The sequence below is a fragment of the Leptodactylus fuscus genome, chromosome 3 (genome assembly GCF_031893055.1).
Source record: "Leptodactylus fuscus isolate aLepFus1 chromosome 3, aLepFus1.hap2, whole genome shotgun sequence".
NCBI lineage: Eukaryota > Metazoa > Chordata > Amphibia > Anura > Leptodactylidae > Leptodactylus > Leptodactylus fuscus.
Genome location: NC_134267.1, coordinates 215,303,506 through 215,330,706, shown reverse-complemented (window position 1 = coordinate 215,330,706; position 27,201 = coordinate 215,303,506). Strand labels below are relative to the sequence as shown.

Here is a 27,201-nt window from a genome sequence, read left to right as displayed (position 1 = left end):
TTAAAGATTTGGGGTAATCGCAACGCCTGCGCTCTCATATCTCAATTTAGCCATTTCAGTGGACCCTAAGCACAGCCGGACTTAATCCCTGGGAGGATTTCTGTATACGAATTCTGGCTGCGAGGTGCTTTCGTCTCAACTTATGGTCGGAAGCCGGATGGGAAAATTTGTCACTTGTGGCTGTGATTTGACAACATTGAAATGCAGATCCAGACTATAAAATATACTGTATATATTCAGTTTTAGTTAGGTGTCATTTCTAAAGACATTGGGTGTCTAGGACTAGGAGAATAATCTATAAGGCTCCATGCGCATGAGCCTGTTTTTTGAGTGTGCCATATTTTTCAGAGCTAGCACACTGATCCATTTGTTTCCATGGCCCTATGCACACGTGGGTCTGTGTATGCGGCCTTGAGCATAGGACAGAACTCATAACTGGTCCTATACCTGTATGTTTTATGGTCTGGACTCAAATGGACTCAAATGTAGTGTACAGAGGCATCAATGGCACAAAGATGATCCATGCCATTTTACCAAAGACTTGGCATATGCATATATCGTAAAGGATGAAGATATGGAGTCTGTTTAGGAGGGTTTTGATTCATACAGAGGGTCCTGTGCAGGCAACTCCATATATGAAATCCTTTAGGGGAATTGGCAAAGACTGGCATATGGTATGCTGGTCTTTATTGATAGCAGAGGATTTGCCTTGTCCTTTGCCTCATCACAAATCTAATGCATCCTGCCCTGGAAGAAATATATATATATATATATATATATATATATATATATATATATATATACATTTATATATATATATACATTTATATTTATTTATTCAATGTAGATTGTGAGCCCCATATTTTCCTATCAGTATGTCTTTGGAGTATAGGGGAAAATCCGTGCAAACATGGGGAGAACATACAAACTCCTTGCAGATGGTGTCCTTGGCAGGATTTGAACCCAAGACTCCAGTGCTGCAAGGCTGCAGTTCTACCCACTGACACACCGGTATTGTAGATCTAGAAAAATTGTCTATAAATGATGAAGTATGGAGCCTAATTTGGGGGGAATTAGTTCATATGTGTCCACCTGCCACCAACTAAGGGGAAGATGAGACCCCAAAGACTATTATACCCCAAATCAACCACCACACCCCCCTATACCCACCATCCTCCCTCCCGACCCCATCTCTCTCCCCCCCCCACTTTACTTGCTTTGGCAATGCCAATTATCTATTTGGACGTGCCAATAAACCTTCTTTGATTCTCATGCTGTTTAGTCCCATTGTATCTCAAGCTGCTTCCACTTTCCACCGTGGATTTCACAAGGCCTTTGGTGTGATCCCAGCCTAACCGTGCCCTTATAGAAACAAAGCTAATCCCCCCACATGTGTCCGATGGATATTAGATATTGCAGCAATTTCTCCCATGCAGACTGTGATATTACTACATCCGCTGTCGTCCTCTCTACAGTCTGACATCCCTCATTTCACTTGCTTGGCAGCTCCTCGTAGTAAATCCTGCAACATGTGGCTTCTATAGCGAGCCTTCGGATTAAAGCTAATGACATGAAATAAGCACAGTCAGTGCAACCTTCCCCTCCTGCGAGCCGTATTCACATTACATCCACCCCCCCACAAGTCCACCTTAACATATACAGCTAATGTTACAGCCTCTCGGAGATTAAAGTCATGTAGATCGTCTGAATTACGTGATTATATAATAATTTCTGGGCAATTAAACACAAGTCCCGTCTGCTGGAACACAAGATAACCAGCCGAGAAGACTTTTATGGCTCTTGTAACTCATTTCTTCTGATGGGATGTACTGTACATGTCTGCTGCAATTCACACGTATTGTTCCACTGTTACCCAAGGCCCATGTCTAAAAAAATTGCAGCATGCTCTATTTCAGTGCTGCGTACATGGAGTAGACTGACCTATAGACTGTCGGAGGTGATGATCTCAGGTGTCCCTGCCAGTCTACAGGTCAGTCTACTCCATAGACTTAGTCACAGATTTTTCATACTGTACATGCATCTGACTACTGAAGGACTCTATAATTTTTATTTATTTATTTTTTTTGCAGACGGACCCAAATCTGCTCATCAAGCTGGTAACTAAGTACGTCTCCGATTATGCCAATGCCAACTGGCCCATTGAACTGGTGCCCCTGATCGAACAACTGCACTACTACAATGAGCGGCTGGTGGACTTCACTCAGGCTCAGATCCTCCAAGGTCTCGGCAAAGGAGTGGATGTGCACAGGTTTGCCACGGACAGCCAGTATAAGACAGAGACCATTCTAGGACTGGCTGAGTGAGTATTTTCTTGTATCTGTCTGGTGCCAGTGTTTTTGGTTGTATCACATGGTTGTTCTTCTGTCTTAAACTGCGCCAGATTTATCATAGTGTCTAATGCTGTTTGATCATTCTGTCACATTATTAGACTGCCTAGTCTACCTATGCTCCTCCTATGAGTTGGCTTAAAGGGTATCTTATCATTAGAAAAACACATTTTTAACTAATGGCATGTAGCCTTTAAAAAGTCTATTCTGCTCCTACCTTCTAATCTAAGGCCTCATTCACATCTGCGTTGGTAATCCATTCGGGGGAGTACCCCCCAGAACATACTACTGAACGCATTGGCAAGCTGTGTACAGTGAAAGCACACGGTTCCCATAGACTATAATGGGGTCTGCTTTCCACATGGTCTCCGCATGAGTCAGGCGGACAGGAAAGTAGATCGTGAATTACTTTTCTGTCCGCATGTTCTGTGCGGAAAGCACACGGACCACTTTATAGTCTATGGGGTCCTTGTGCTTTCACTGCACTCCGCTTGCCATTGCGTTCGGTAGTCCGTTTGGGGGTGTCCTCATGTGGACTCCCCTGAACAGACTACCAATGCAGATGTGAATGAGGCCTTAGCTTATCCCCTCGGTTTCTGATTAAATCGTTTTCTTCTATTTAGCAAATTCAGATCATGGAGCCACAGGGGGCATTCCTAGTGCTCCGAACACCCCTCGTGTTATAACTCTCCACTGCCCCTTATCTGCTTATGTTTGCATCCCTCATCCTTTCCGGCAGAACTTCAGCCTTTCACAGGCATCGGACACAGCGCTGTACGTGTATCAAATCTTGCGCATGCGCAATCAGCCTCGGCCAGTTAGGGTTCGGGCAGAGCTGACTGCGCATGTCCGGGCAGCCATTTTCCAGGGGTCTGCTCCATGAGCGTACTTTCTCAGACTAGAATAGCTTTTTTAAAGGCTATTCCAGCACGCCATTAGTTAAAAATGTGTTTTTCTAATGATAGATTCCCTTAATTTACAACAAAATGTGCCAAGAATTTTGTGTATTTCTGGTGCTCAAGGTCGCAATTTAGCCTACAGACACTTCCCATAAAGCTATGCCCCTTTGTCTCTCATTTTTTTGTACAATTTGTATACGTTTTTGGCTCTTTTTGCTTAGTAAATCTTCCTCACTGGATCTTTAGGCTGTATTGCCAATTCCGTCCTGATATAACTGCAGAGAAACTGCAGCATGTGGCACCATTTTTGCCAACAATATGACTAAAATGGCCATTAAATTGGATCCAATGCTGAGATATGTTGGGCATCATTGGGATCCATTATGTCATTGGATGCACCCGACACGGCACAATAGAGTGGCTTTCTATATCAATGATAGCCATAGAACATATGTGAACAATCTACGCTGAAAACATTGTGACCGTGCAGAGTGTTAATGTGCTCTTAAAGGGGTTGTCCGGGATAAACTGAACTTTCTCATCTAAGCATGGGTGCACTTGCTGATGTCATCATGTATTAGTACGTGATTGCCACATACATTCATTATGCGTTACATGAATGTAAGTAATACTGCAGTGGTCACGCTTTGTCAACATGGATTCAGTGCTGCAGTCAGATACAGACGTAGCAGGCATTCAGTGAATATCCATTGCACCGTTTTTTCACTATGGTGCATTATGCAGCAGATACTGTAATACAAGTAAGTGAATGAATAAGAGTTTGCTTATGCAGATATCTTTTCTCTAATATAAGGGAAGACTAGATGGCCGTGTAGTCTCTTTCTTCGTCTTCTATGTTTCTATGAATCCCTGACTACTTGGTAATAACGGAAAAGGGTACAGCAGGGCAAACCAAGAATGACAGGGTATCAGGTTGTACCAGTTACCCCTCCTGCAATGCAGAGCAGTGGCGTAACTAGGAATGGCGGGGCTCCGTGTCAAACTTTTCACATGCCCCCCCTTTCCGACACCGATAACCCCGAATGACCGACACCCCCTCCACATTCCTGTGCGCACTATTATCCCCCATAGTGGCCCCTGCACACACTATTATGCCCCATAGTGGCCCCTGCACACAGTATTATGCCCCATAGTGGCCCCTGCACACAGTATTATGCCCCATAGTGGCCCCTGCACACAGTATTATGCCCCATAGTGGCCCCTGCACACAGTATTATGCCCCATAGTGACCCCTGCACACAGTATTATGCCCCATAGTGGCCCCTGCACACAGTATTATGCCCCATAGTGGCCCCTGAACACAGTATTATGCCCCATAGTGGCCACTGCACACAGTATTAAGCCCCATAGTGGCCCCTGCACACAGTATTATGCCCCATAGTGGCCCCTGCACATAGTATTAAGCCCCATAGTGGCCCCTTCACACAGTATTAAGCCCCATAGTGGCCCCTGCACACAGTATTATGCCCCATAGTGGCCCCTGCACACACTATTATGCCCCATAGTGGCCCCTGAACACAGTATTATGCCCCATAGTGGCCCCTGCACACAGTATTATGCCCCTTAGTGGCCCCTGCACACAGTATTATGCCCCATAGTGGCCCCTGCACACAGTATTATGTCCCATAGTGGCCCCTGCACACAGTATTATGTCCCATAGTGGCCCCTGCACACAGTATTATGCCCCATAGTGGCCCCTGCACACAGTATTATGCCCCATAGTGGCCCCTGCACACAGTATTATGCCCCATAGTGGCCCCTGCACACAGTATTATGTCCCATAGTGGCCCCTGCATACAGTATTATGTCCCATAGTGGCCCCTGCACACAGTATTATGCCCCATAGTGGCCCCTGCACACAGTATTCTGCCCCATAGTGGCCCCTGCACACAGTATTATGTCCCATAGTGGCCCCTGCACACAGTATTATGCCCCATAGTGGCCCCTGCACACAGTATTATGCCCCATAGTGGCCCCTGCACACAGTATTATGCCCCATAGTGGCCCCTGCACACAGTATTATGCCCCATAGTGGCCCCTGCACACAGTATTATGTCCTATAGTGGCCCCTGCACACAGTATTATGCCCCATAGTGGCCCCTGCACACAGTATTATGCCCCATAGTGGCCCCTACACACAGTATTATGCCCCATAGTGGCCCCTGCACACAGTATTATGCCCCATAGTGGCCCCTGCACACAGTATTATGTCCCATAGTGGCCCCTGCACACAGTATTATGCCCCATAGTGGCCCCTGCACACAGTATTCTGCCCCATAGTGGCCCCTGCACACAGTATTATGTCCCATAGTGGCCCCTGCACACAGTATTATGCCCCATAGTGGCCCCTGCACACAGTATTATGCCCCATAGTGGCCCCTGCACACAGTATTATGCCCCATAGTGGCCCCTGCACACAGTATTATGTCCCATAGTGGCCCCTGCACACAGTATTATGCCCCATAGTGGCCCCTGCACACAGTATTATGCCCCATAGTGGCCCCTGCACACAGTATTATGCCCCATAGTGGCCCCTGCACACAGTATTATGCCCCATAGTGGCCCCTGAACACAGTATTATGCCCCATAGTGGCCACTGCACACAGTATTATGCCTCTTAGTGGCCCCTGCACACAGTATTATGCCCCATAGTGGCCCCTGAACGCAGTATTATGCCCCTTAGTGGCCCCTGCACACAGTATTATGCCCCATAGTGGCCCCTGAACGCAGTATTATGCCCCATAGTGGCCCCTGCACACAGTATTATGCTCCATTGTTGACACCCATGAACAATTATTATACTCTGGAGTCTTTTCAGACCCCAGTGTATAATAATTGGAGGCCCAGGGGGATACAAACATAAAAAACACTGTTACTTACCTATCCCTGGCTCTGCAGGACTCCCTGATGATGGCGGCCATCTTCAATGACGTCCAGGATGTCATGTGACCTGGGGGCCTGCGCTGCGACACAGAAGGACGCAGGCTCCGGTCATATGATGTCAGGGACGTCACTGAAGTAGCCCTGAAGCCTTCCGGAGCACAAGAGAGGTAAGTAACAGTGATTTTTATGTTCCCTCACCTCTCCTAGGCCTCTGAAAAGACCCCCGAGTATAATAATAGTGCTTTTTGGGCCCGCTGCGTCACTTACCAATCCCAGCCCCTGCCAGTATCGGTAAGTAAATATGGCAGCAGTAGCGCCTGTCGCCAGGCCCATTAATGTCCTGGCCCTGTGGCTGAAACTACTGCTGCTACCCCGGTAGTTACGCCCCTGGTGCAGAGGTGTATCCTTTGTGGGCTTCATGACTTTATTACCAAAACACACCCTACTAGGTTGTATTAAAGGTATCACTAACATCCACTCCATCCATTGCACAGAATTAATGATATGAAGCTAAACATTAGTAATGACTTCACAAGAGCCATTACTTCTAAACATGCAACAGAGCGAGCCGCAGCCATGAAGACTACACAGTAAAAAGCGCCAAACAGAAGCCGCCTCTGATATTTCTCTAGATCACAGCTCCGTACACAGCCGGGAAATGCATTAACAGCAGATAATCTTCTGAGCCAGGAAATCTGTTTTAAGGAGAATAAGCGAGGAGAACGCAGCCCGGGCCCTGTGATGTCATATCAGAACGCTACAAGTTCTAGCAATTAGCCTTTGAGATTAGGAGAACATATCTGTACATAGTAATGTATTTGTTCCGTGGACTCGAATAAGACATCGGGATTAGAAGTGTCGCTATCAGTAGTCGCCTTTTACACTAAAGACGTGATTTTTTTGATTTTTTTTTTCTAAAATGTAAAGTTTTGGTTCTGCTGACAACAAGAAAACGGTTCCTGTAGGAATGTTTGTAATAGGAGTATATGCCCTTATAATAAAATGTTGCTAATGTTGCTATATATTTATCTTATAGCAGCATATTTCATACAGTCTCATTCATTGGCCCCTGTCCCATTGGGTTTAATTTCCTTTTTCAAAGAAATAAATTTTTATTTGGGTTAACTTAAACATTTGTAATAGTGTAGAACACTCTTGGGGCCCCTAAGAACCTATCTATAAAACATAGTGTAGAATACTCTTAGGGCTCCTAGGAACCTATCTATAAAACATAGTGTAGAACACTGTCAGGAGCATTATACTATAGTGGGCACTAATGAAATATTAGTGTCTCTACACCAGGGGTGCTCACACTTTGTCACCATGTGAGCTACTTCTTTAAATGACCAAGCCCTAAGATCGACTACCCACTTCTTGCATGCAGGGTTTTTCTGTCCGCTTGAGAAGTCGGTCATCTTCACTTGCGGACAGGAAAGGACGGGCACGGAGTGCAAAAGAACGCACCCGATGCCCATTCAAGTGAATGACAGGTGTCACGGACACAGCTAGTGTCCGCTCCTAGTGTCCGTGACAGATTTTGAGCGGACACTACATGTCGGACACCGACGGTAGTGTGAACGCCCCCTTACACTCATGCTCCCTTTTTAAGCTCGGTGCATATGGGATGGATTTGCCAATGGCCATGGATTTTTAGGAAAGAAATCCATCCCATTGGCTGGTGGGTCCCAAAACGGATTAACTTCATTGTAATTCAATTGGGCTGATTAACAGTTAACACTGAATTCGTAGAAATTCTGAGAAAATTCTAAAATCCTCGAAATGTTCATTATTCCTCACCAATTTTTTTCTGAAGAATTTTGATAATGTAAATTTGTATCATTGGGTTCTGTTGGTGAAGATACAATTGTTAGTACACCTGTAGTGTCCTGTATGTAAATGGGCAGAAGGCAGAAGTCAAGGACTTTTACCAATTTGAACCAAATGAATTGGAGACAATATAGAGTACTGTGATTGTAAGGGGAGAAACCCAATGGATCAGTGAAATTCTAAGGTTATATGGAGTCTGCTTCTCAATAGTAATGCTATGTAGTAGGTTGTAATAGAAGCAGAAATGTACCCTTGTGGCCACAATCCAATAAAACATTGCAAAGATGATCATTTTTATTGATATGCAAATCAGTCAGCAAGTGCAATGAGGGAGGGGCCTGATTTTTGTTTGCAAACAGCCATGAAGTAGGTAGAGACTGGGGGTAAAGGGATAATACTGGGCAGTGATGTCAGATGAGACCTGGAGCAAGTGCGTCTATTGGTAGGGAAATCTGGTTAATCAGGTCCCGCCTTCAGTGCACTTGATGGCCAATTTGTACGTCATACAACAAAATAATTCTCTGTGTTGCTTTGTCAATTTGTGGCCACCGGGGTATGTTTTCGGCCCTATTAAACCCCACTACGTGATACCATTATTATGTAGGTATTTAGTCTTCACAGACTCCCTTTAATGGGTTAGGGCAAATGAGAGTGTGAACAAGGTTTGGATGGGTTGTGCTGTGGCTCACGGGTTTGAGCAGAACTCCTTGTGCCGAGGCGTCGGGATTCAGAACAAGACAGATATTTCTGTAACTTTTCTTAAGTCTGTGCCGATCACATCAGACGTCTAATTCTGTTTTACAGGTCCGTTTAATTGTAGTTTGACCTTTGCCCAGTCCTTACTTAGCAGAAGACATTTCTCTACTTTTTCTCAGACGCGGCTTGAGTAAATCTTGAAGAAACTCTTAACATTGCAGTGCCTTTGTACTGGGTGATCAATAGGGGTGAAATCTTCTTGCAGTTTTTTCTTTTTTTGAAGGCATATCGATGGAACGGGAACGTGGCAGAGATCAGACTCTGTAGCCTTCTGCTGTGAACGCACTAAATCAATGGAGAACCAGAATCACAACACGTTCCTTATTTATTGAAACTTATTTAAAAGCCACAAAGGAAAGTCTGAAAATTGACTTAAACAGGATGTTAACCAAGCCGACTATATCCCAGCTTCTAATATCTCATACCGAGGCAAATCGGGAATAACTACAGATACATGTTATAGGATTCATACATAGCAAATCCAATATATATTTATGTGCCGCAAGCTCCGATATTTATCATCCTTATTATTTATGAAGCACAGGAATATATATAAAAGTACAAGTACTAATATTAGCACTAACTAAGTACAGTTGGAGAGAGCACCTTGTACCTACATAGCTGCAGATATTATTGTGCTTTCCTATACACTGTCTGCCAATAAGTATTTGGACACCTGTGGTCCGAGCGCCAATTACAGCCTCAACCCTCAGGGGCATGCTTTCTGCAAGTCCTTGTATGACGGCTAGTGGTATATTATTCCATTCAGCTTGGAGAAGACAGGTAAGTTCTTTCACCAATTTTGGTCGGCTGCTGCATTCCTTAGTTCAGCAATCCAATTGGTCCCAGAGGTGCTCAATAGGGTTCAAGTCTGGGCTCTGGGCAGGCCAGTCCAGTTGGTTAACCTGATTGTCACTGTACCAAGCCATGGTAGATCTCACTACATGACAGCTGGCGTTGTCATCCTGGAAGTAACATTGGTCGGAGCCATAGAACTGCCATAATGTAGGAAGCACACTGTTATCTAAAATAGTGCAATAGGCGTCAGCGTTGAGTTTACCGTGCACTGGGACCAAGGGTACCAGTCCATACCAGGAGAAACACCCCCAGACCATAACTCCACCTCTGTCGAACTTTACTGGGTGTCCAAATGCTTATTGGTAGACAGTGTATAATGCCTACAAAGCAGGCTTAAAGTATATCTCCAGTTATAAAATAACTTTTGATAAAAGAATAGTATTGGTGAATACAAGAAACTTTATAATATGTCTCATTAATGAAATATGATTCCTCCTCTTATTGGGCTCCTTAGCTTCTCCTCCTCCTTAACTTCACTTAGACTGTTATTTATATAGAGTCCTCATCATACACTCACAGTTCTATGGAGAAGGGAAGAAGAGGCAGGTCATTGATTTCTTACCTATTTCTGTGCAATGGTCGTGTCTTATCTTGAAACATAAAAGAGCTCCCTGAGTCACAGTATAGCAGAGAGAGGCAGCAGCAGTTATTTGTATGTCCTTTTTTTTTTTAGCAGACTCCTCCTCCTTCTCTAGTCTCTATAGACTTCTATGTAAAACTTAGCTCAGGCTGGTAATTGGAGAAGGAAACATATTTCTTAAATAAGATATAGTATAAAGTTTCTAATATCCTCCTGTTCTCTTCATTTATGAAATGTTTTATCATTGGAGGTACACTTCAAGGTGGCTATCTGGCAGGGAAATAAAAGTGACTGTCAAAATAGGGTAAAAACATAAAATAAGCAACACTTGCCCACCTGATCCCATTGCCGCTCCCTTTCTAATGCTGCCTGGGTTCCCCATCATCTCTAATCTTTGGCCACTCTTAAAACAGGAAAGAACAAGGAAATAAAGACTTATTGGAGACCTGGGCAGCATTGGAATGGGATCAATGGGGAGTTGCGTCTTGATTTTTCCATCTCAATAGATGTCTTTAAAAAAGTAATCTTCTTTGGAAACCCTTTGCTTCAAACAACATGGCTTTTTTTCTTCCAAAGGTCCTTGTTGTAAATGGGCTGTGTCTGGTATTGTAGCTTACCTGACTTAAAGGGATTTTCAATTTGACTCTCTTTGCAAAGGACAAAAAAAATCTAGAAAATGTACTTTGGAAACTCCTAAAATTCATGTCAGCAGTGAAGACTTGTGTAATATAGACCAACATTGAGCTCTTTCTTTGTTTGTTCCGAACAGACAGAAAAGTCCTGCATGTAGGATTTTTTTGTCCAATTGAAAAAATGGACATGGTTGTAAACCGACACTAAAGGACACGAGATAAAATGCCATTGAAATGAATGGAAATTGCAAACAGACCAGCGAGTGGCTGTTGCTAAAATCTTGTACGGACACTGCTGAGCAGACACCAACGGTAGTGTGAATGCCCCCTAAATAGAAAAAAAAAAAAAAATCAATCAGAAATTACATAGGGATTAGAGAAAGGTGGTAGCATTCACAATCTGCTTTTAATAAGTACCGTATATACTCGAGTATAAGCCGACCCGAATATAAGCCAAGGCCCCTAATTTTACCACAAAAACCTGGGAAAACTTATTGACTCGAATATAAGGGGAGGGGGGGAAATGCAGCCGCAACTGGAAATTTTCAAAAAACAAAATGGCCGGAATTTTGGGTGCAGTAGTTGCTGGGTGCTGCGGAAGGGGAGGGGGTGTTTTGGTTGTCTGTTTGCCCCTTCCCTGAGCTTGAGGACTGGGTTTTTTTCCCCCCACTTGGAATTCAGTCTGGCTGAATATAGGGTATCTGCAGTGCTCCTATTAACCCCTTCCCGACAGAACAGGAGCACTGCAGATCCCCTATATTCAGTAGACCGGGCACTGTCAGACACAGGGATACCTAATGCGTATATGTATCACAGTCATTTTCTACTTTTATATGTATTCTAGGGAAAGGAGGGATTTACAACTTTTCATTTATTTAATTTTTTTATTATATTTTTTAAGCTTCCTTTTTTGCCACTATTTTATGGGAGATTCTATGCATTACTATTATGGCTGGTCATAGACCCCCCCCCCAAAAAAAAAAAATAAAAAAAAAATACTTGATTCAAGTATAAGCCGAGGGGGGCTTTTTCAACACAAAAACCGTGCTGAAAAACTCGGATTATTCTCGAGTATATACGGTAAATACGTTATACAATAAAAATTGCTAGGGTGTCCTTACCTTTACACATAACTGTACATGTATCCGAATACTGGCAGAACAAATGAAACTGTAATGCCACACTACAAGGTGTGAAGATTATTCACAGCCCGGCCGGCTTGTATACCAAGGCCTAGCAGATCTTTGAGAGCAGACTCGGAAGTCTAAGAACAAACCACCTAAATGACTATTCACACATAGCAGAACTCCAGCAGGTCACGTGGCGGTGTCTTGGAATTAATCTTGCATACTGTGCCCTTTGCTAAGATGTGAAACATGACTGAATTTGTATCCAATAAATGATTGGGTTTGTACGGCATAATAATGTGTTTTTGTCATCCGGCTCTATGGGAACAACAAAGTGTGAAAGAGCCAATTATGGCATGCTGCTGATCTTTGAGATGGCCATGAATCATTTTTATAGTGTTTTTATATGCTTTTAATTAGACTTTGCAGTGTTCGAGACTTTGCACAAGGCATTGGTATGCAATGCGCCTCCTCGACGATTCTTATGGGAAAAACATACAGAGTAAAGAATGCAATTGAAGCCATAGAGAGATACTCACTTCATTATAGCTAATGGGGGTTTGCTCATCTTAAAATGAAATGTGAAGGCTTTTTATTGACCTGCTATGCATTTCGCCTTAGAGATCTTATGACCCTGAGAACATCCGCAAAGTTGTGCGAGTCAGTTCTGGAGCCATGATCCATAATAGCCATGCTCCGCTCTGTAATTCTCACATTTTTATTTTTTATTATGGTGAGCATGTCTATTTTGTGATATTGTATACCTCTTATATATAAAGTGGACCTCCAATTAGAAATCCACTTTGCACAGATGAATAGTAGAGGTGAATGTAAGAAAATTTGTAATATATCTTATTAAAGAAATCTGTTTCCTTCTCCACTTATCATAGCGAGTCACTTTTAATATAGGAATCTATAGAGAGGGAGAAGGGAAGGAGGAGGCTGCTGTAAAACACACACAAATAGATCCTACCAGTGGCGTAACTAGGAATGGTGGGGCCCCGTGGCAAACCTTTGACCGGCGCTGAAGACCCCGACCAACCCCCCCTCACGCATTCCTGCATGCACTATTATGCCCCATAATTGCCCCTGCACACAGTATTATACCCCATAGCGACCGTCTGCTTCACCCCAAATGTGAGAAGGAGCACTATCGCAAGTCCTTCCTTCCAACCGCGATTAGGCTGTATAATCTACATTAGTCCAAGTGAAGATCACTCCGCACAGAGAACTAATGACGATAACCATGAAGTCTTCCTTCTTTCTCTTCCGTTCCTTAGCTGCTATGGACTCCTAGTATATCTTCTCTTCTCAGCATATGTGTGTCTATGTCTGTAATATATTACTGTGTATTATCCTGTATCTGTATTACTATGTTGCTGTAACATAATTACCCCACTGTGGGACTATTAAAGAATTATCTTATCGTGGCCCCATCACCCAGTATTATGCCCCATTGTGGACACCCATTAACAATTATTATACTCTGGGGTCTTTTCAGAGCCCAAAGTATAATAATCGGTTACTTACCTATCCCTGCGCTCCCCGCTGTTGGCTATCTTCAATGACGTCATGTGACCGGGGGCCTGCATCGCGACGCATAAGGACGCAGGCCCCGGTCATGTGACGTCTGAGATGTCACACAAGTAAGCCCCAAAGCCTTCGCGGAGCATGGAGAGGTAAGTAACACTGTTTGTTATGTTTGCTAACCTCTCCCGGGCCTCCGATCATTATACTCGGGGGACTGAAAAGAAAAGACCCCTGAGTATAATAATGATGTTTGCGGGGCCCACGGTTTCACTTACTGATCCCAGCCCCTGCCAGGATCTTACCGAGTAGGGCCCGTTACCGGCTGGAGTAACTGCAGCTGGTAACGGCCTATTAAAAAAAAAAAAGAGCGGGCCCCTAATGTCCCGGGCCCTGTGGAAGCTGCCTTCGCTGCTTCCCAGGTAGTTACGCCACTGGATCCTACGCTGTGAGTCAGGGAGATCTTTTAACATTGCTTTATTTCAAGATAAGGCTCTACTACTTTAGAGAATGACGCAGTAAATCAATTGACAACCTCCTCCTCCCCCTCCCTTCTCCATAAACTATGTGTAAGATAAGTACAGAGGCAGACTTTATATAAACTGAGTAAATATAAGAAAGAGCAGAGCAGCCAAGTAAGTGGGGAAAGGAAACTGATTTCTTTAAGAAATGTATATTTAAAGCAGACCTTTCACCTCCTGGGGCACATGTAGTGTAATACACCGCTAGAAAGCCGACAGTGCTCTGAATTCAGCGCTTTCCCGTTCTGTGCCCCGGATGAAGAGCTATCAGTGCCGGTACCATCGCTCTTCTTTTTTTTTTTTCTTTTTTAACAGACACTTTTGTAACAGACTCCAACGGTAGTGTGAACCCTACCTAATAGGAGTCTGTCACCAGACTCCCTCACAGATAGATAGTAGAGATGAGCGAACAGTGTTCTATCGAACACATGTTCGATCGGATATCAGGGTGTTCGCCATGTTCGAATCGAATCGAACACCACGTGGTAAAGTGCGCCAAAATTCGATTCCCCTCCCACCTTCCCTGGCGCCTTTTTTGCACCAATAACAGCGCAGGGGAGGTGGGACAGGAACTACGACACTGGGGGCATTGAAAAAAATTGGAAAAAGTCATTGGCTGCCGAAATCAGGTGACCTCCATTTTAGACGAATAGTGGATTTCAAATCCGGGTCATATGAGAATGTGAACTTTGTGACTATGAGACAGGGATAGCTGTACAGGCAGGGATAGCTAGGGATAACCTTTATTTAGGGGGGAATGTTATTAAAAATAACTTTTTGGGGCTCTATCGGGTGTGTAATTGTGATTTTTGTGAGATAAACTTTTTCCCATAGGGATGCATTGGCCAGCGCTGATTGGCCGAATTCCGTACTCTGGCCAATCAGTGCTGGCCAATGCATTCTATTAGCTTGATGAAGCAGAGTGTGCACAAGGGTTCAAGCGCACCCTCGGCTCTGATGTAGCAGAGCCGAGGCTGCACAAGGGTTCAAGCGCACCCTCGGCTCTGATGTAGGAGAGCCGAGGGTGCACTTGAACCCTTGTGCACCCTCAGCTCTGCTACATCAGAGCCGAGGGTGCGCTTGAACCCTTGTGCACACTCTGCTTCATCAAGCTAATAGAATGCATTGGCCAGCGCTGATTGGCCAATGTATTCTATTAGCCTGATGAAGTAGAGCTGAATGTGTGTGCTAAGCACACACATTCAGCTCTACTTCATCGGGCTAATAGAATGCATTGGCCAGCGCTGATTGGCCAGAGTACGGAACTCGACCAATCAGCGCTGGCTCTGCTGGAGGAGGCGGAGTCTAAGATCGCTCCACACCAGTCTCCATTCAGGTCCGACCTTAGACTCCGCCTCCTCCGGCAGAGCCAGCGCTGATTGGCCGAAGGCTGGCCAATGCATTCCTATGCGAATGCAGAGACTTAGCAGTGCTGAGTCAGTTTTGCTCAACTACACATCTGATGCACACTCGGCACTGCTACATCAGATGTAGCAATCTGATGTAGCAGAGCCGAGGGTGCACTAGAACCCCTGTGCAAACTCAGTTCACGCTAATAGAATGCATTGGCCAGCGCTGATTGGCCAATGCATTCTATTAGCCCGATGAAGTAGAGCTGAATGTGTGTGCTAAGCACACACATTCAGCACTGCTTCATCAAGCCAATACAATGCATTAGCCAGTGCTGATTGGCCAGAGTACGGAATTCGGCCAATCAGCGCTGGCTCTGCTGGAGGAGGCGGAGTCTAAGGTCGCTCCACACCAGTCTCCATTCAGGTCCGACCTTAGACTCCGCCTCCTCCGGCAGAGCCAGCGCTGATTGGCCGAAGGCTGGCCAATGCATTCCTATGCGAATGCATACTTAGCAGTGCTGAGTCAGTTTTGCTCAACTACACATCTGATGCACACTCGGCACTGCTACATCAGATGTAGCAATCTGATGTAGCAGAGCCGAGGGTGCACTAGAACCCCTGTGCAAACTCAGTTCACGCTAATAGAATGCATTGGCCAGCGCTGATTGGCCAATGCATTCTATTAGCCCGATGAAGTAGAGCTGAATGTGTGTGCTAAGCACACACATTCAGCACTGCTTCATCAAGCCAATACAATGCATTAGCCAGTGCTGATTGGCCAGAGTACGGAATTCGGCCAATCAGCGCTGGCTCTGCTGGAGGAGGCGGAGTCTAAGGTCGGACCTGAATGGAGACTGGTGTGGAGCGATCTTAGACTCCGCCTCCTCCAGCAGAGCCAGCGCTGATTGGTCGAGTTCCGTACTCTGGCCAATCAGCGCTGGCCAATGCATTCTATTAGCCCGATGAAGTAGAGCTGAATGTGTGTGCTTAGCACACACATTCAGCTCTACTTCATCAGGCTAATAGAATACATTGGCCAATCAGCGCTGGCCAATGCATTCTATTAGCTTGATGAAGCAGAGTGTGCACAAGGGTTCAAGCGCACCCTCGGCTCTGATGTAGCAGAGCTGAGGGTGCACAAGGGTTCAAGTGCACCCTCGGCTCTCCTACATCAGAGCCGAGGGTGCGCTTGAACCCTTGTGCACACTCTGCTTCATCAAGCTAATAGAATGCATTGGCCAGCACTGATTGGCCAGAGTACGGAATTCGGCCAATCAGCGCTGGCCAATGCATTCTATTAGCCCGATGAAGTAGAGCTGAATGTGTGTGCTAAGCACACACATTCAGCACTGCTTCATCACGCCAATACAATGCATTAGCCAGTGCTGATTGGCCAGAGTACGGAATTCGGCCAATCAGCGCTGGCTCTGCTGGAGGAGGCGGAGTCTAAGATCGCTCCACACCAGTCTCCATTCAGGTCCGACCTTAGACTCCGCCTCCTCCAGCAGAGCCAGCGCTGATTGGTCGAGTTCCGTACTCTGGCCAATCAGCGCTGGCCAATGCATTCTATTAGCCCGATGAAGTAGAGCTGAATGTGTGTGCTTAGCACACACATTCAGCTCTACTTCATCGGGCTAATAGAATGCATTGGCCAGCGCTGATTGGCCGAATTCCGTACTCTGGCCAATCAGCACTGGCTAATGCATTGTATTGGCTTGATGAAGCAGTGCTGAATGTGTGTGCTTAGCACACACATTCAGCTCTACTTCATCGGGCTAATAGAATGCATTGGCCAATCAGCGCTGGCCAATGCATTCTATTAGCGTGAACTGAGTTTGCACAGGGGTTCTAGTGCACCCTCGGCTCTGCTACATCAGATTGCTACATCTGATGTAGCAGTGCCGAGTGTGCATCAGATGTGTAGTTGAGCAAAACTGACTCAGCACTGCTAAGTCTGCATTCGCATAGGAATGCATTGGCCAGCCTTCGGCCAATCAGCGCTGGCTCTGCCGGAGGAGGCGGAGTCTAAGGTCGGACCTGAATGGAGACTGGTGTGGAGCGACCTTAGACTCCGCCTCCTCCAGCAGAGCCAGCGCTGATTGGCCGAATTCCGTACTCTGGCCAATCAGCACTGGCTAATGCATTGTATTGGCTTGATGAAGCAGTGCTGAATGTGTGTGCTTAGCACACACATTCAGCTCTACTTCATCGGGCTAATAGAATGCATTGGCCAGCGCTGATTGGCCGAATTCCGTACTCTGGCCAATCAGCACTGGCTAATGCATTGTATTGGCTTGATGAAGCAGTGCTGAATGTGTGTGCTTAGCACACACATTCAGCTCTACTTCATCGGGCTAATAGAATGCATTGGCCAATCAGCGCTGGCCAATGCATTCTATTAGCGTGAACTGAGTTTGCACAGGGGTTCTAGTGCACCCTCGGCTCTGCTACATCAGATTGCTACATCTGATGTAGCAGTGCCGAGTGTGCATCAGATGTGTAGTTGAGCAAAACTGACTCAGCACTGCTAAGTCTGCATTCGCATAGGAATGCATTGGCCAGCCTTCGGCCAATCAGCGCTGGCTCTGCCGGAGGAGGCGGAGTCTAAGGTCGGACCTGAATGGAGACTGGTGTGGAGCTATCTTAGACTCCGCCTCCTCCAGCAGAGCCAGCGCTGATTGGTCGAGTTCCGTACTCTGGCCAATCAGCACTGGCCAATGCATTTCTATGGGGAAAAGTTAGCTTGCGAAAATCGCAAACTGACAGGGATTTCCATGAAATAAAGTGACTTTTATGCCCCCAGACATGCTTCCCCTGCTGTCCCAGTGTCATTCCAGGGTGTTGGTATCATTTCCTGGGGTGTCATAGTGGACTTGGTGACCCTCCAGACACGAATTTGGGTTTCCCCCTTAACGAGTTTATGTTCCCCATAGACTATAATGGGGTTCGAAACCCATTCGAACACTCGAACAGTGAGCGGCTGTTCGAATCGAATTTCGAACCTCGAACATTTTAGTGTTCGCTCATCTCTAATAGATAGGTTACACTCACCTAAATGCAACAGTGTTTTCCCTTATTGGATCTGCGCTTCCTTTGCCAAGAAATGACTATTTTTGTCAATATGCAAATGGTCTCTTTGGAGCAACTGCAATGCCCTCATTAATCCAAGGAACTTAAAAAGGGGCTCATCTTACTGCAGGGCTGGTTTTGGTGACAGATTCCCTTTTAAACCCTGAGTGAACAGCTATGATGTCCAGTATAAAGTTACAGCCAGTCTTAACGCGTGTGTGTCCTGCAGTTTTTATGGTCACCCATGTAATATATGTATAGGCCGGGGGCACCAGCGCAGGGGCTTATACTGTGACTTATGAGAATCCCCCACATAGGGTGTAGCAGGGGATCAGGTGATTATCATATTTTGTATGTGGATAAATAGGTTAGAGTCCCCTGAATCAAATTCTGTTTTCCCTTTGTTATTACTCTATTGCAGAGATATTGCATTTTTTGTCAATATGCAAATAAGATCTTAGGAGCAAAAAGGGCACTACCCCTTTGGAGCGTTGGCAATTCCCTCGTTGCTCCAAAGTTCTTACTTGCATATCGACAAAACCAGAGATGTCTCGGCAACAGAGACAACAATTCACAAGGGAAAAGCACAGTTTGATTCAGGTGACCCTAACCTATCTATCTGCGGGGTTGGGTTCTGGTGACAGACTCCCTTTAAAGGAATTCTTTGTATATTAGAGGAAAAATTCATTGTCCTTTCCAGTGTTTGGAGTCCCCAGAACCTGCTTAGTACCCAGGATGTTATTTGTCTAGCATGAGTGGCTGGGATAAAATGCCTGTAGGAAAGGAAAGCGTCGCTGTCTTGTCTTGTCAGCTAGATATGTAAATCGATGCCCTCGTCTGATTTTTTGAGTGACGTGAACACATCTTTGTGTCCTTTCAAGTTCCGCACTAGTTCAACACTGTTTCTCTACAATGACACTTAGTGGCAGTATTAAATCCTAAAAACTTAATGAGTATATTGAAGGAAATCGATGAAAACCACGATGCGCATTTTTTAAACTTTTAAGAATTGAAACAATAAAAAAGTTATATTTTGTGCCTAGAATTGTGATGGTGCGGTGCGAGAGCAGTCAGCGGGAGGTCCATCCTATTCCTCTTCTCCCGCCTGTAGCTCATCGGGCAGACAATTACATTGTCACTCAGGACTATTACGGAGCCTTTTACTACATGCCATTTGATGGAGGACCATTCACCTCCTGTTTGTGCAGAGCTTTGTATTCGCAGAATAACTAGCGTGCTTCCAATGTCCACCATTTCAATCGCATCCATTTGGTCAGAAAGTTATGTTAAAAATGATCTACATGTGATATTCCTGAGCGTCCGAGATCTAAAAGATCTGTATACTTTTGCTAGGACTACTCCAATCCACCTAAATGAACTTTGCAGTTTTGTGTATTTCCATGGTTACAGACTACTGATGATCTCTGTGTAGTCTGATTAGGACATTCATCACACTCATCAGACTGAAATCATAAGTATTTCATCTAGATAAAGGCCTGTGCGGAATATGATCACTATTGTCACCTATGTCACAACGTAACAAGTAGAGGGAGCCAACAGTTTCTCTAGCCCCCACCATTTCTGAGCAATCAGTGCAGTTAGTTTTGACACCTGATATGCTCATTGAGCTGGGCACTCGCTAATCAAAGCTCCGAGTCACAGCCCCTCCTCTATTCATGCCTAAATCTAGCCCTTTGACAATAGTTTGCCTTATTATTGTACTAGCCTCTGCCCGCTACTTCGTCTGCGTGTTGTTGGCATCGATGGTTTGCCTGCTCCGACGTTTCGTCAGCTGTCAAGCTGATCTGCCACTGAACTCAATCCTCGCTCTGTGCCCGTGATTGTTCTGGCATCTCAGCAGCTCGCTGGGAAGCCATATAATGGGCGTGTTGTTGGTGTTGATAATCGGCCTACTCCAGCGTTTCGAGAGCTGTCAAGCTGGCCTGCTGTTGAACTCGTTCCTATCGCTGTGCCCGTGATTGTTCCAACATCTCAGCAGTTCGCTGGGCACCGTATAATGAGTGGGTTGTTGGCATCCGCTTGAGGAGAACTCTGACTTCTGGTTACCTTCTTAGCTCTCGTTGTTTTAGAATTTTGCGACAAATTAGATTTTCTTTTTCCTGGCATGTTTGAAAGTAGCAAACTGCCAATTTGGATTAAAGGTGTTTTCCCACCCAGTGTGTCAGCACTGCCTGGAGCAGATCATATAATATGCAAATGCATTTACACAATGGACTGAGGATTAGCTGTGTGTTTACACAGAGAGATAACAGACCTGGCTAAGATAAGCTGCTGCCAAGAGCAGTTTAATATAGTATGTGAACATAAATTCATAACAGTAATGAAGCCATGTCATTTACCAGGATAAAAAGAGCGTTTTGCGCTCTCCGCCATGAAACTGGGTTTTTTAATCCGGACACAGAGTCGGACATGCAGTACACTGTGTCCGGATTAAAAAATCCGGTTTTGCGGCGGAGAGCATAAAACGCTCACCGCCGCTCACGGCCGGACCCGGCCTGTGCTTTGCGTCTTCTGGCATGCAGAAGACGGAAAGCACAGAACGGAAGGCTGAACGCAGGTGTGAACCTAGCATCAGCTGTTTTTGCGTGATTGAGGAACAAACATCCAAACACATATTAGTAGGATGAGGCTCCAATATTAACTGCACTAATTGCTCAGGAATGGTGAGGGTTACAGTAAAAATTCCAACTGTGCCGTAATTTTAGTTGAACAGTGCTCAACTATTAAATGATGCATAGAGAGTGGAGGTGGGGAACGGCTTCCTTTAAGCCACATTGTGCTCCCCCCAGGTAACAATGAGTTAGTTTTCCAGCGACAGTCAGCTCTCCTCCCGCATGACAGACACAAATGTTTGTGTACCACGTTCACGTATGAAATGGTGTGTGGAGTTGCTGAAGCTGTGACTTGTTAGATGAATGTGTTTCCATAAATGTTTCATTTAATGAGTCTTTGGGATGTTGATGTGTAATGTTGTTAATTGCACACAGGCACATCGCACCTCACTACTAGAATTTCTCTCCTGTTAATGAGAACGCCAAGATGAAAGGTGATGGTAAGCGATGGGAGCTGCATTACAAGAGAAAAATCATAGATCACAAAGATCTAGTTGTTTGTGTTACTCTCGGGGCAAATCCTTTGTTAGCAGAGGAGCGGGTAAAGTGATGGAATCTAATTTAATTTATATCATGTCGTACATAATATCATTCACGTGTGATCAGTCACCTATATCAAAATGGGTGTGCTTGGGCATATATACAGTCCTATGAAAAAGTTTGGGCACCCCTATTAATCTTAATTAGAGATGAGCGGACACTAAAATGTTCGAGGTTCGAAATTCGATTCGAACAGCCGCTCAATGTTCGTGTGTTCGAACGGGTTTCGAACCCCATTATAGTCTATGGGGAACAGATACTCGTTAAGGGGGAAACCCAAATCCGTGTCTGGAGGGTCACCAAGTCCACTATGACACCCCAGGAAATGATGCCAACACCTCTGGAATGACACTGGGACAGCAGGGGAAGCATGTCTGGGGGCATCTAACACACCAAAGACCCTCTATTACCCCAACTTCACAGCCTAACAACTACACACTTTACACACTCAATACCACCTCTCTGACAGTAGGAAAACACCTTGAAACATGTGTATTTGGCACTTGCAGTGAGGAGAGCTTGTCACCAGCAGTGAATTTGGCCCTTGTAGTAAGTTGAGGTTGGCACCAACATTTGTTTTGAAAATCAGGGTGGATTGAGCCTCTAACCAGCAGAGTTTGGGCAAATTCATGGTGGAGGGAGCCTCTAAACACCCCAGTTTGGGCAAATTCATGGTGGAGGGAGCCTCTAAAAACCCCAGTTTGGACCAATTCATGGTGGAGGGAGCCTCTAACCAGCCCAGTGTGGGCAAATTCATGGTGGAGGGAGCCTCTAAAAAACCCAGTTTGGACCAATTCATGGTGGAGGGAGCCTCTAACCAGCCCAGTTTGGGCAAATTCATGGTGGAGGGAGCCTCTAAAAAACCCAGTTTGGACCAATTCATGGTGGAGGGAGCCTCTAACCAGCCCAGTTTGGGCAAATTCATGGTGGAGGGAGCCTCTAAAAAACCCAGTTTGGACCAATTCATGGTGGAGGGAGCCTCTAACCAGCCCAGTTTGGGCAAATTCATGGTGGAGGGAGCCTCTAAATAGCCCAGTTTGGGCAAATTCATGGTGGAGGGAGCCTCTAAACAGCCCAGTTTGGGCAAATTCATGGTGGAGGGAGCCTCTAACCAGCCCAGTTTGGACCAATTAATGGTGGAGGGAGCCTCTAACCAGCCCAGTTTGGGCAAATTCATGGTGGAGGGAGCCTCTAAACAGCCCAGTTTGGACCAATTCATGGTGGAGGGAGCCTCTAAAAAACCCAGTTTGGACCAATTCATGGTGGAGGGAGCCTCTAAACAGCCCAGTTTGGGCAAATTCATGGTGGAGGGAGCCTCTAACCAGCCCAGTTTGGACCAATTCATGGTGGAGGGAGCCTCTAACCAGCCCAGTTTGGGCAAATTCATGGTGGAGGGAGCCTCTAAACAGCCCAGTTTGGACCAATTCATGGTGGAGGGAGCCTCTAAAAAACCCAGTTTGGACCAATTCATGGTGGAGGGAGCCTCTAAACAGCCCAGTTTGGGCAAATTCATGGTGGAGGGAGCCTCTAACCAGCCCAGTTTGGACCAATTCATGGTGGAGGGAGCCTCTAAACAGCCAAGTTTTGGGAAATTCATGGTGGAGGGAGCCTCTAACCAGCCCAGTTTGGACCAATTCATGGTGGAGGGAGCCTCTAAACAGCCCAGTTTGGGCAAATTCATGGTGGAGGGAGCCTCTAAAAAACCCAGTTTGGACCAATTCATGGTGGAGGGAGCCTCTAACCAGCCCAGTTTGGACCAATTAATGGTGGAGGGAGCCTCTAAACAGCCAAGTTTGGACCAATTCATGGTGGAGGGAGCCTCTAAAAACCCCAGTTTGGACCAATTCATGGTGGAGGGAGCCTCTAACCAGCCCAGTTTGGGCAAATTCATGGTGGAGGGAGCCTCTAACCAGCCCAGTTTGGACCAATTAATGGTGGAGGGAGCCTCTAAACAGCCAAGTTTGGACCAATTCATGGTGGAGGGAGCCTCTAAAAACCCCAGTTTGGACCAATTCATGGTGGAGGGAGCCTCTAACCAGCCCAGTTTGGGCAAATTCATGGTGGAGGGAGCCTCTAAACAGCCCAGTTTGGGCACATTCATGGTGGAGGGAGCCTCTAACCAGCCCAGTTTGGACCAATTAATGGTGGAGGGAGCCGCTAAACAGCCCAGTTTGGACCAATTCATGGTGGAGGGAGCCTCTAAAAACCCCAGTTTGGACCAATTCATGGTGGAGGGAGCCTCTAAAAAACCCAGTTTGGACCGATTCATGGTGGAGGGAGCCTCTAACCAGCCCAGTTTGGACCAATTAATGGTGGAGGGAGCCTCTAAACAGCCAAGTTTGGACCAATTCATGGTGGAGGGAGCCTCTAAAAACCCCAGTTTGGACCAATTCATGGTGGAGGGAGCCTCTAACCAGCCCAGTTTGGGCAAATTCATGGTGGAGGGAGCCTCTAAACAGCCCAGTTTGGACCAATTCATGGTGGAGGGAGCCTCTAACCAGCCCAGTTTGGGCAAATTCATGGTGGAGGGAGCCTCTAAAAAACCCAGTTTGGACCAATTCATGGTGGAGGGAGCCTCTAACCAGCCCAGTTTGGGCAAATTCATGGTGGAGGGAGCCTCTAAACAGCCCAGTTTGGGCAAATTCATGGTGGAGGGAGCCTCTAAACAGCCCAGTTTGGGCAAATTCATGGTGGAGGGAGCCTCTAACCAGCCCAGTTTGGACCAATTAATGGTGGAGGGAGCCTCTAACCAGCCCAGTTTGGGCAAATTCATGGTGGAGGGAGCCTCTAAACAGCCCAGTTTGGACCAATTCATGGTGGAGGGAGCCTCTAAAAAACCTAGTTTGGACCAATTCATGGTGGAGGGAGCCTCTAAACAGCCCAGTTTGGGCAAATTCATGGTGGAGGGAGCCTCTAACCAGCCCAGTTTGGACCAATTCATGGTGGAGGGAGCCTCTAACCAGCCCAGTTTGGGCAAATTCATGGTGGAGGGAGCCTCTAAACAGCCCAGTTTGGACCAATTCATGGTGGAGGGAGCCTCTAAAAAACCCAGTTTGGACCAATTCATGGTGGAGGGAGCCTCTAAACAGCCCAGTTTGGGCAAATTCATGGTGGAGGGAGCCTCTAACCAGCCCAGTTTGGACCAATTCATGGTGGAGGGAGCCTCTAAACAGCCAAGTTTTGGGAAATTCATGGTGGAGGGAGCCTCTAACCAGCCCAGTTTGGACCAATTAATGGTGGAGGGAGCCTCTAAACAGCCAAGTTTGGACCAATTCATGGTGGAGGGAGCCTCTAAAAACCCCAGTTTGGACCAATTCATGGTGGAGGGAGCCTCTAACCAGCCCAGTTTGGGCAAATTCATGGTGGAGGGAGCCTCTAAACAGCCCAGTTTGGGCACATTCATGGTGGAGGGAGCCTCTAACCAGCCCAGTTTGGACCAATTAATGGTGGAGGGAGCCGCTAAACAGCCCAGTTTGGACCAATTCATGGTGGAGGGAGCCTCTAAAAACCCCAGTTTGGACCAATTCATGGTGGAGGGAGCCTCTAAAAAACCCAGTTTGGACCGATTCATGGTGGAGGGAGCCTCTAACCAGCCCAGTTTGGACCAATTAATGGTGGAGGGAGCCTCTAAACAGCCAAGTTTGGACCAATTCATGGTGGAGGGAGCCTCTAAAAACCCCAGTTTGGACCAATTCATGGTGGAGGGAGCCTCTAACCAGCCCAGTTTGGGCAAATTCATGGTGGAGGGAGCCTCTAAACAGCCCAGTTTGGACCAATTCATGGTGGAGGGAGCCTCTAACCAGCCCAGTTTGGGCAAATTCATGGTGGAGGGAGCCTCTAAAAAACCCAGTTTGGACCAACTCATGGTGGAGGGAGCCTCTAACCAGCCCAGTTTGGGCAAATTCATGGTGGAGGGAGCCTCTAAACAGCCCAGTTTGGGCAAATTCATGGTGGAGGGAGCCTCTAAACAGCCCAGTTTGGGCAAATTCATGGTGGAGGGAGCCTCTAACCAGCCCAGTTTGGACCAATTAATGGTGGAGGGAGCCTCTAACCAGCCCAGTTTGGGCAAATTCATGGTGGAGGGAGCCTCTAAACAGCCCAGTTTGGACCAATTCATGGTGGAGGGAGCCTCTAAAAAACCCAGTTTGGACCAATTTATGGTGGAGGGAGCCTCTAAACAGCCCAGTTTGGGCAAATTCATGGTGGAGGGAGCCTCTAACCAGCCCAGTTTGGACCAATTCATGGTGGAGGGAGCCTCTAACCAGCCCAGTTTGGGCAAATTCATGGTGTAGGGAGCCTCTAAACAGCCCAGTTTGGACCAATTCATGGTGGAGGGAGCCTCTAAAAACCCCAGTTTGGACCAATTCATGGTGGAGGGAGCCTCTAAACAGCCCAGTTTGGGCAAATTCATGGTGGAGGGAGCCTCTAACCAGCCCAGTTTGGACCAATTCATGGTGGAGGGAGCCTCTAAACAGCCAAGTTTTGGGAAATTCATGGTGGAGGGAGCCTCTAACCAGCCCAGTTTGGACCAATTCATGGTGGAGGGAGCCTCTAAACAGCCCAGTTTGGGCAAATTCATGGTGGAGGGAGCCTCTAACCAGCCCAGTTTGGACCAATTAATGGTGGAGGGAGCCGCTAAACAGCCCAGTTTGGGCAAATTCATGGTGGAGGGAGCCTCTAAACAGCCCAGTTTGGACCAATTCATGGTGGAGGGAGCCTCTAAAAAACCCAGTTTGGACCAATTCATGGTGGAGGGAGCCTCTAAACAGCCCAGTTTGGGCAAATTCATGGTGGAGGGAGCCTCTAAACAGCCCAGTTTGGGCAAATTCATGGTGGAGGGAGCCTCTAACCAGCCCAGTTTGGACCAATTAATGGTGGAGGGAGCCTCTAAACAGCCAAGTTTTGGGAAATTCATGGTGGAGGGAGCCTCTAACCAGCCCAGTTTGGACCAATTCATGGTGGAGGGAGCCTCTAAACAGCCCAGTTTGGGCAAATTCATGGTGGAGGGAGCCTCTAAAAAACCCAGTTTGGACCAATTCATGGTGGAGGGAGCCTCTAACCAGCCCAGTTTGGACCAATTAATGGTGGAGGGAGCCTCTAAACAGCCAAGTTTGGACCAATTCATGGTGGAGGGAGCCTCTAAAAACCCCAGTTTGGACCAATTCATGGTGGAGGGAGCCTCTAACCAGCCCAGTTTGGGCAAATTCATGGTGGAGGGAGCCTCTAAACAGCCCAGTTTGGGCAAATTCATGGTGGAGGGAGCCTCTAACCAGCCCAGTTTGGACCAATTAATGGTGGAGGGAGCCGCTAAACAGCCCAGTTTGGACCAATTCATGGTGGAGGGAGCCTCTAAAAACCCCAGTTTGGACCAATTCATGGTGGAGGGAGCCTCTAAAAAACCCAGTTTGGACCAATTCATGGTGGAGGGAGCCTCTAACCAGCCCAGTTTGGACCAATTAATGGTGGGGGGAGCCTCTAAACAGCCAAGTTTGGACCAATTCATGGTGGAGGGAGCCTCTAAAAACCCCAGTTTGGACCAATTCATGGTGGAGGGAGCCTCTAACCAGCCCAGTTTGGACCAATTAATGGTGGAGGGAGCCTCTAACCAGCCCAGTTTGGACCAATTAA

General features: G+C 46.4%; 1 protein-coding gene across 3 annotated transcripts in view; it reads left to right on the top strand.

The window, feature by feature from the left end:
* Nucleotides 1–27,201, top strand: part of NBAS (NBAS subunit of NRZ tethering complex) — a 498,058-nt gene that overhangs the window by 300,994 nt on the left and 169,863 nt on the right. For all 3 annotated transcript variants that reach the window (XM_075269168.1, XM_075269167.1, XM_075269169.1), the window contains one exon: nt 2,091–2,320. In XM_075269168.1, coding sequence (XP_075125269.1) covers nt 2,091–2,320 — 230 coding nt within the window. The remainder of the gene's footprint in view (nt 1–2,090; nt 2,321–27,201) is intronic.